General features: G+C 52.4%; 1 protein-coding gene across 1 annotated transcript in view; it reads left to right on the top strand.

Moving 5' to 3' along the window:
* Window positions 1-905: 905 nt before the first annotated feature.
* The window catches only part of Rassf5 (Ras association domain family member 5), a 69,752-nt gene continuing 60,910 nt past the window's right edge, over window positions 906-9,747 (top strand). Inside the window, exon 1 of the mRNA XM_003474778.5 lies at window positions 906-1,439. Coding sequence (XP_003474826.1) covers window positions 989-1,439 — 451 coding nt within the window. The 5' untranslated portion in view covers window positions 906-988. The remainder of the gene's footprint in view (window positions 1,440-9,747) is intronic.

Below are 9,747 nucleotides of genomic sequence, written 5' to 3'. Positions count from 1 at the left end.
GGGACTCAGTGCAAAAAGCAAATGCCTGACCCTGGGTTCAAAAATTAAGACTTGGGAAGTGGTGACAGCAAATCCTTAAACCAGGCAGGGCCCCAGGAGGCAAGTCCCGGTGTGACAGGAAAGGGTTCCACAGGTACAGAGCCAGCTGGCGTTGCAGCAGCGACTGAGCCGGGAGGAGGGTTTGGCTAGGAAGAAAGGCGCACGAACCCACGCGGCACAGGGAGCTTCCAGGATCCAGGGACCGTGATCACTATAAAGATCTTCTGGGAAAAGAGAGTATCTTCCGGAAAAGAACACTAGCCTAAGTGAGGGGAAATCCGAGCCAAGGGAAAGGCCGCTCACGCGGACTGCGTAGTGAGCGCAGGAGGCTGCTCCCAGCGGTCAGCTCCGAAGCTTCCAGGGCGCGCGCGTCCCATCGCGTCACGCGACTCTGCGCTGCAGCCCAGCGCGCTCGGGGCTTTCCCAGCCCAAGCCAGGGAGCGGGTGGAAGGATGGGCCAGCCAAGGACTGAGCGCGGCACCCCTGAAAAGGCGGGGACACCAGGACGGCGGACCCTGTTAGGCCCCATGGCAGCCAGTTCCCAGCCCTTCCCTCCGACCTGTCCCTCACCTGGGTGTATTGGGGTACCCGAGGGGATGGATCTGGAGCTGGGGGAGGAAAGAGGCTTGGCCGAAGGCAGAGAGCCCCCTGTAGAAACAGGCGCCTCGGAGTTGCGTGGTTTGGAGCCTTTCCTATGCAGAATCCTCCGTGCCCCAATAGGCACTCTGCTTCCTGAAGCCGCCCCCAGATCCGCACTCGCGCGGGCCCGCCCACTGCCAATCCTACCCTCGGTCCGTGGGTCGCTCTCTCGAGTCACCCTTCCTGTCTCTCCTTAGTCTCCCCGCCCTGGCCCCGCCCTGCGGGCTGCGGTCCCTTTAAAGGCGCACGGGTCTGGGGCCGCCCCTTCTCTCGGGGCTGGCTCGGGAGGAGTCGCTGCCGCCAGCCGGGCATGGCCATGGCGTCCCCGGCCATCGGGCAGCGCCCTTACCCGCTTCTCTTGGACCCCGAGCCGCCGCGTTTTCTGCAGAGCCTGAGTGGCCCGGAGCCGCCGCCCCCCGGCCGCTCTTCGCGCCGCTGCTTCCCCGCGTCCCTCTCCACTGCGCCAGAGGCGCAAGAGGGGCGCGGCGCCCGCAGGGCTGTCCGGAGGGACCCCGAGTCCCAGACCCGAGCCTCGCGACCCGCTCGCCCTCTCCGACCAGGTCTGCAGCAGAGACTGCGGCGGAGGCCTGGAGCGCCCCGTCCCCGAGACGTGCGGAGCATCTTCGAGCAGCCGCAGGATCCCCGCGTCCCGGCTGAGAGAGGCGAGGGACACCGCTTCGCCGAATTGGCGCTGCGGGGCGGCCCTGGCTGGTGCGACGTGTGCGGACGCGAGGTGCTGCGGCAGGCGCTGCGCTGCGCTAGTGAGTGTGCTGGGAGCGCCGGGGAGAGCTGGGAGGGCGCGCGGGACCGCAGTCCAGGGTCAAGGGACAGGGCATTGCGCTCTCTGGCTCCAGGGTAGGTGCTATCTTAAAGCAGGCAGCCCTGCAGACACGCAGGTTCTTCGTCCCCGGCTTGGTGTCCTTTAGTGACTGTCCACTGTCCCTGTATGGATGAGCAGTGTTTGACAATTACAGGTGTGTGCCTCCGTCTACCTGTCCCCACTCATCTGCATGCGCATTAGTGGGCTGCGCTGATGGCTGGGCACAAGGTCATTCAGCTGTCTCCCGTGCATTTGTCTGCTTTGATTGTAAGTTCTTGGAACTGGGCTCAGAGCCTGATACTGAGTTGATTGATTTTTTGACCCTTGCTTGTTAGAATTAATGGAGAAATAGCTTTTTTAATCTGCCGAAGGCACCAAACTCAGAAACCTCCTCCCTAATGGAGATCTAGTTAAGCTCTGGATGGAAACGGGCTGCAAGGTTGAAGAGGTTGGGATCTATCAGGGCCTTGCACCCCAGTGCCCTCCGCGTGACCCCTCAAACCTCGGACCCTGCCTCCTCTTCCTTTACCTCAATTCCCACAGCTTCATCCTGCTCCGTGATTTCCCAGCTTCTTGCCTGGCACTGTCAGCCCCTCCTGAACCAGGCTCCTTTCACTGGGCTCCCAGTGTGGAGAAATTCTGAGCAAATCTACAGTCTTCCCGCCAGGTATTATTTTGTCCTCTTACAGTAAAGTATGTGTATTCCTTTAATAGGTATCTGCCGGCCCCGTTCCTGCCACCAGTCTGACAGAGGATGTCCCTAGCCTCTGTGTTTATGTACATGTTTTAGATACCCAAAACACAAGGCACAGACGGCAGCACAGCCCTTAACCAGCATCTCTGGAGATGGACTGTTTGCATCATCTTTCTGCAGAGGCCCTTCCCCATGATACACTGCAGCACTGGACAGCAGCAGCTCCAGCCGTGTCCAGTGGGCAGTCTCACTTTGCTCTGTCTCCTAGCCCAGGACCTCAGTGCACCTCCCACTGTACCTGGCTACCCAGAGGTGAGCTCAGACTCTAGCCAGGCTCCAGTGGAAGAGGGGCTGGGAGGGGGGGCACGAGGGTGCTGTTCTTTCCAGACTCACAGTTTAGGAAGGAAGGAATATGGAGCAGACACTGTGAAGAGCTGTGTGTGTGGAAGGCTGCTGTTAGGGCCTCTGACCCAACAGAAAATTGAACACAGCCTGCATATATTGGCAGTTTCAGCCCTCGCCAAGATCTTGCATCCACGAAACCTATAATCAGAGAGTGAGGCAGTATCCTCCCTCTCATGGGTTTTGTTGTGCTGGAATTCCAAGAAATCAACTTCGTTGGCATTCTTGTTTGTACTTAGACTTTTGGGAACCATATCGATTGTTGACATTCTGTACATAATTTTATGATTTTATTTGCTCATAATGATGTATTGGTGTGTACTCGTGTGTGCATCTGTGTGATACTTGATAATTACATGAAGGTATCCTCACATCACATTAGAACTGCTTCCCCTGCTTAATCCTGACATCATGTTAGAATTGTTTGGTTGCCTTGCTTGGGCATGGTTGCTAGAGGCAGGAAGACAAAGGTCCACAGCAGGACCTGCGGGGTGTGTGTGACTGGTGAAGTCTTTCTCCGTTCTTGGGCTCCCATAACCCCCCACACAGCTGATTTAAAACCAACTACGCATTATCGGGAATGCCTGAACACCAAAGAGGAAGCAGAACCGGAATCAGGGGCTGCAGAGAGAAGTCTCTGTTTGTTGTTATTAATATTTAACTAATTGTGAGCCTGTGACTGGCTGGGAGACAGTGAGTAATATTCTGATGGGTGAGTTCAGTCGATAGGGCTGAGCTAACTAAGCATCCTGCTCTGGGTGGAAGGTCCAGTTGATGTGCCGGTCTTCACTTTGAAATGCAAGGCCCTCCCAGTGCAGTGGCAAGAGTGCAGGTCAGCACCAGGGTCCCAAGTTCGAGGCCTCATTGTCATTTTCCCTGTGCGTGACACTGGGTCTCTGTTTCCATTTCCTTGTTTAAAAAGTGGAGATATTTTGAAGATAACAAGATATATTATGTAGCCATTTTTAATTTCCTATTGTGTGTTTTGAAGTCCTGTATCACTCTCATTGTTTTGTTTTTATTGACTTTATTCTGTTTCATTTTGTTTGATTTTATTCTCTTTAAAATAAAATTTAAAAAGAATAGGAATCATACTCTTACCTGCTTCATCATCTTAATGTGAGAATTGAGTGAATTAATTTCTCAGTATGTATCCAGCACTTTGAGTAGAAGAAGGTATATGGGTGTTTCTTTCAATATGAATTAAACCCTCCGTCCCAGTGTGCTAGCAGTAGTCTGCACTCATGCTGGCTTCTTGGATTGCTTTTCTAAGTGTTAAGTACCATTTTCTGACTGCCCAATTGCTATGCTCAGTGGCAAAGTGAGTGCTACAAGCATCCCAGGAAGTTCAAGTATTAAGTGACCCCTAGAAGTGAACTCCCACCTGAAATCCTGTGGCATCCTCACAGAATGCCTCCAACTAAAGCTTTTCTCTACCTGGCTTAGGAGCTCACAAAGACACTGGCTTCTTATCTGTGTGTCCCTTGCATCCAGCAAAGCGCTTGCCACCACTTCAATAAGTGGTAGCTGATGGGGTGGGGGCACTTGTTTGTATTGTTAAATTTCCCTGAAGGGCAGTGGGTACATATATGACGTCTGTCTGCACAGGAGGCTGACACTGGATGGGAGTCACGTGGCAAATGGGCTTCCCATAAAGGAAAAGCTTCCGAGAGTTAATGGCTCACGCACTGCCTGCCTGCCTAATAAGTCTCCCCCACTTCCAAGCCTGTCACTGAGCGCTGGTTAAGGCTGGGTTTGCCAACACTGTCACTGAGCGCTGGTTAAGGCTGGGTTTGCCAACACCAAAGTTCAGAATTAATACTGATTTTCAGGACTCAAGAAATCCTATTGGTTAGAGAAGGAAGTCTGGCGACAGTTGGCAGAAATAGAGAGGATGAAAGAGGAAAGCTTACATGGCTGCATGGTCATGTTATGGGGCAGGAATGGTGGTCATTGCTGAGAGCAATGGCCAGCCAGATAACCTGAGAAACTCACCAGCTGCCCCCTCGGCTTTGCTCTTAGGGGCTGTCCGTTTTCTACAGAGGGAACGTAGAGGTGGCCTGTTACCTTTCTTCTTGCTTTTGGTGGATGTGTAAGGTGTCCTTGGTGAGCAAATGGCCTGGCTGTTAGAGAAGCCTAGCTCTAGCTCTCTGGTCTCAGCGAGGAGAGGTTGAGCCCTCCCCTGCTCCTTGCTGGTGAGCGACATGTCTCTTCTTGGACTCGAGTCTTTCTAGTGAGGTGAGGGGTTGCGCAGAGCCACAATGTGTTAAGTGATTTGAATGCTGGGGTTGAAAGGGAGGTTCTGGGGCTCCTCACCTTAACTTCCCTCTCCCGTAGTGGTGCTGGCCATAGTGTCCACAGGGAAAGGTGTGGACACTTTTCACATGGAGCGTGGTGGGTCCCTCCCTAGCTCTTGCCTCTGTGTGAATGGCTGGTTTTAGCTTGATTCTGCAAGGCTGGAAGCACCCATGTGACAGCCTTGATCTTGCAGACTCATGGCCCCTTGTGTGTGCTTTACCCGTATAGACCACTGGGATACTGACACTGACTGTTCCCAAAGCAGGGAAATGACTTTACCCTCATCATCTCCGAAAATGCCCTCTGTTGTCCTGATGGCTTCTGTGTTTACCTTGGGCACTTGAAAGGCATTTGTTCCACGCTTCCAACCATACTGAAGTGTGTGTCTTAATTTTGGTTGATTTACAGCCAGGTTGGGTTTTGGAGGCTTGGAAAATTAAGCCCTATAATGGGTGCTTTGTTGTGATAGATAACAAAACCCCTATGCCATCTTTCCCTCTTACCAGGCTCTCACAGGGGCCATTTCTCGGGAAAGGTCCTACAGGAAAGTGTGCCTTAGGGGACTCACAAAGGACACAAATTGCTTTCCAGAGGCCTTCTGAGCCCCTCACGCTGCACCCTCTGTTTTTTTCTCTCCTATTTCCTGTCTTCTCAAAAGATGAAAGTGAAAGGATTAAATGTGGGCTTCATTTCTCCCCCTATTCATCAGAGCATGAAATTTTCTGATTATGGAGTGTGGGGGGCTTGAATCCCAGGTACAGTCAAAAATGATTAATGCCACTTGTCTGCCAGCCTAATTAGACTTGGTAATGAATGTGTGTGTTCGCCTGCTGATCCTGCAGTGTTATTAGGTGGAAGTGAATTGACATCTCCCCTCAGCACTGAGGTTCAGGCTGAGGCTCTCTCTCCTCTCCGAATTTACTGGTAAGCCAGCCTGTACCAAGCCTGGCAGATAGGCCCTGAGTGACGAAGAAGAGACAGGACTCAGCCTGGCTGCGGGGAGTGAATTCATCCTGTCAGGGGCTGGCTCCCCTAGAGTGTGCACAGGTCACACTCATGGCCTGGGCTAGCCCAGATCTCAGAAGGAGCGCACAAGAATTCTTTGCATGTCAGTTGTGCCTTTGCTCTGAAGAGCCCAGGTGCTTTTCCTGCTTGCTGCCACAGTCATGCTCACAGTAGCTTTGTGGGGTCAGATGGCTCCTGGATGCATCGGCTAAGAGCTCATCTGTCCAGAACTGTCCTGTCCACCTTGCTAGGGGCAGCTGAAAGTTTGGGACCTCTCAAGGAGAGCTCATTCCGACAGACCCTCAAGGCTCTGGGGCCATCTCAGGGCTCCGTGCCCAGCATCTCAGTGTCAGAGCTGGCCACCTGGTGTGGCACAGCTGTGGGCAGATCCTCACTCCTGCAATCCAGTTGTTTTCCCGTGGGCGTGTCTGGTTCCCCACTCCACCCTTCCTCAGTTCCCCAAGGAGTGCAGCTTTGTGCCACTCTTGTGCCACCCAGGGTATTATTAAAGCTGGGGAGGGACCTCTAGACATATCTCTGGCTGCACCAGAGGCCCTTCCTGTTTGCATTCCTGGGGTAGCAGGGTGAGTATTCTCTCTCCGGTGGCTGAGTCTTTGTAGATGTGTAAAGCATGTGAACGCCCCGGGCTTAGCTATTCTTCTGTGGTGCTCCAGTCAGCACCAGCTCTCCCGGGTTGCAGATCCAGGCCTGTGCTGCTATGGGTGCTCAGGCTTGGCCTCTGCTTGCTCAGCTGCCCGCCCTTCCTGCAGGGCTCTGTTCTGCCTCACCCCTGGCTGGCCAGGAAGTACTGGCAGCAGCTGATGGGAAGATGGTTTTGCATTTAGTCACTTTTAGTGTTCTTTAGTCACTTTAGTGTTCCAAGAGTTCTGGCAAGTTTCTCTCCACATGTTCTGGGTCAGGAGGGGAGTGGAGCCAGATTTGAGGCTTTGGGGAAAGAACAAGAAGGCTGAGACGGTGTTGTCAGGCAGGGCAGACAGCTCAGCTCCCTGGAGTCACTGGTTTAATGGAATAAAATTAGTGGTGGGGAATCGGCATGAGTACCCACTCCAAGGTCAAGACTGTCTCACCTCTGAGCTGTGGGGGTGATATTTAGGCTCTCCTAAGAAGCACCCATACACTATGCTGAGAAGATATGGCAGCAGGACCTCTTCACAGTGTGGTCATTAGCTGCAGTGACCCACAAGTCCACAGTGCACCTGTGTTAGCCTTCTTGTGCTTTCTAGAGTAGAGCAGGTTTGTGAGAGAGATGCTGTTAGGGAGGTTTAGGTTTAGGTCCTTTTCTGCCCTTAGGAGGTGAAGGAGGAAGTGTGATGGGAGCCCTGCACTGTGTGCCCCTTTCCGGAGAGGACTCATCTGGGCTGAGCAGAAGCAGATTCCAGTTTTTATATAGGATTTTCTTGCCTATGCCAACTGCCCTGATTCCATTTGAGGACATCGGTGGAGCCAAAAGATGGCCTTGTGCAGTGAGTTTGTGAGAGGGAGTTTACCATGCCCATGCCATTCCTGTGTGTCCCTGGGAGGTGGGCGGGTGGCGAGGTGTGACACTTGCCTATGACTGCAGCAGGTTGGGTCATGTTTGCTCTTCAGTGAGAACCCCTAGGCCACCTTCAGTCCCTTCCCTGTTACTTGTCCAGGATGGGGCAGGTCGTGCCCATGTCTGTGATCGTCATTGACTGCAATCGTCATTGAAAGTAAAAACTGGACCTTGAAAAAACTCAGACCACAGGTACCTGAAAGTCAGATCTAAAAGGAGTGATGTTGCTTGCAAGTTTTTCTTTTTTTAATCCTTTCATATTTTGTTCCTGATGGGTGCCAGGTCTGGGAAAAGATTATCATGGCGTTTGCTGAAGATACAAATTGGTATTCTGTGAACCTGCTAAATAGAATAAGAGCAGTTGGGAATGGGCCAGAGATGGGGGAGCAGAGACAGCTTTCATTGTACCTGGCTACATCTAAAACATCATGTGCCCTGTCTCTGTTGAGCCTGGCAGTTCCCTTGCAAGGTAAGGAAAGATGACTTGATCGTGCCCATCCCACGGAAGAGGAGAGAGCAGGGAAGTCAAATGTCTTCCCAGAGTTGGCTCAGATCACTGGTCTCAAATCAGCATCAGCATCCGACCTAGAATTTTGCCTTATAAGCTAACATCATTGGTTACACAAGATCACCTTCTGCCAGGGAATGCTGAAAGGTCCAGTGACAACAACAACAAAATGCAGAAAAAAAGGAGGTTGAGCCAAGGGGTGAGTGAATCAGGTGCAAGCTGGGAAACCCATCAGTGCCTGTCTAACTGAGAGCTGGCTGTATTCATCCCATCCCCAGCACTCAGTTTCTAAGTTGGTCTCCAGATGTGCAAATCATGAGATTTTTCAGTAAGGGTTAAGCTTTTCCTAAATCCCACTCCCTCACTCCCAATGGCCCATTGGTGTCAGGTGAGTGCAGGGGGAGAGTGTGAAAATGTAGGTTGTTCTCTCCATGTTCCAAACTTCCTTCCTGACGTGACCCCCAAGTGATGACCACAGTCTGGATCATAGAGGGGACAGCTAAGGTGAAGAAGGGTTGGACAGGGACCTTAGGGCCTCAGTTTCAGGACAGGGGTGTGGCCTATGGGAAACAGCAAATGTGGACCCCTGGAACCTCCTACTCTGTACAGCTCAGACCAGGCTCACAGTTGGGAAGGGTCCCACCACCCACTTTCTTTATGCGTTTGGAGGAGGCCACTATTCTCGTCCAAGTTGATTGGAAGCTGGAGATTCGGTGGTTTCTGCTGAAACAGTTGTATTCTTTCTACAGTAAGGAAAGTAGTAGGAATTCAGAAAACCTCACCAATGCCTTACTGTTTAAATGGGACAGCAGATTCCAGCTGTAACTGGAGAGTTTCAAGAGGAAGGATTGCAGATGCTGTCAGTGAACGTGTGGAGTGGCTTTAAAAAGCAACCTGGAGGAAACTTTATACCCATGGGGTGTTTGCAGTGAGAATCTACTGCACCTCAGCCCTGTAAATGGTGAGGGCTGTTGCTTCAAATCCTGTTGGCTGTCACTAAAGTTCCTACTAACTTGGAGGTCCTGGGCTCAATGCTTGAATGAAGGGGCCACAAGAGGTCATGGCAGACATCCCCTGCCACCAGGGAGGTGGTGCTACCCCCTGACTACCCCAGTCAACGTCTAGTTTCTGAAGAACTAGAAATGAGGATTCTACAACCTTCCAAAGCCCCACACCCAGTCCTTGTGAGTTCTTTCCTGGTGCCTTTCCCAAGGGTTTAACTGTTAAAAATCAGCCTTTCAGGGCAGTTCCATAGCTCAGTAGCAGCCAGCGTGAGACCCTGGGTTTGAGCCCCAGCACTCCAAAAATAAATTCATGAACAAACAAATAAGATAAAGAACAGCTCTGTGTGGAAGAGAAGAGAGTCAGTCTAACCTTCACCCCAAATGGGGCATTCTGGAGGGGTTCCCTCACTGTTCATATTTGACACTTTCCCTAGCACTTGTGTCCCCCTCACTGGGAATGCCACCTCTCCCTGTGCCCAGCCATCAGGAGTTTGTGGACCCTCTGAGCCAGCCCAGATGCCAGGGTCAGAGTGATATTGAGGCAGGGGACCTTGGCTCCTACCCCTTGTTTGATGGTCTCAAGTGTCATGTTAGGTCCTTGCCCATGGACCCCTGGGACCCCCTACTCTGTACAGCTCAGACCAGGCTCACAGTTGGGAAGGGTCCCGCCACCCACTTTCCTTGCGCCTGACTTTCCTAGTGCCAGTGCTGTGCCCTGGCCGAGCAAATGGGCCTCCAGGAACTTGGCTGCTTCTGGGTCAGAGCAAGGGCCACCGTTTTAGG

The sequence above is a fragment of the Cavia porcellus genome, unplaced genomic scaffold (genome assembly GCF_034190915.1).
Source record: "Cavia porcellus strain 051 isolate PalLab524CR breed Dunkin Hartley unplaced genomic scaffold, mCavPor4.1 scaffold_29, whole genome shotgun sequence".
In the NCBI taxonomy this organism is placed as follows: domain Eukaryota; kingdom Metazoa; phylum Chordata; class Mammalia; order Rodentia; family Caviidae; genus Cavia; species Cavia porcellus.
The sequence above is the reverse complement of the archived record's forward strand: the minus strand, read 5'-3'. Positions and strand labels throughout refer to the sequence as shown.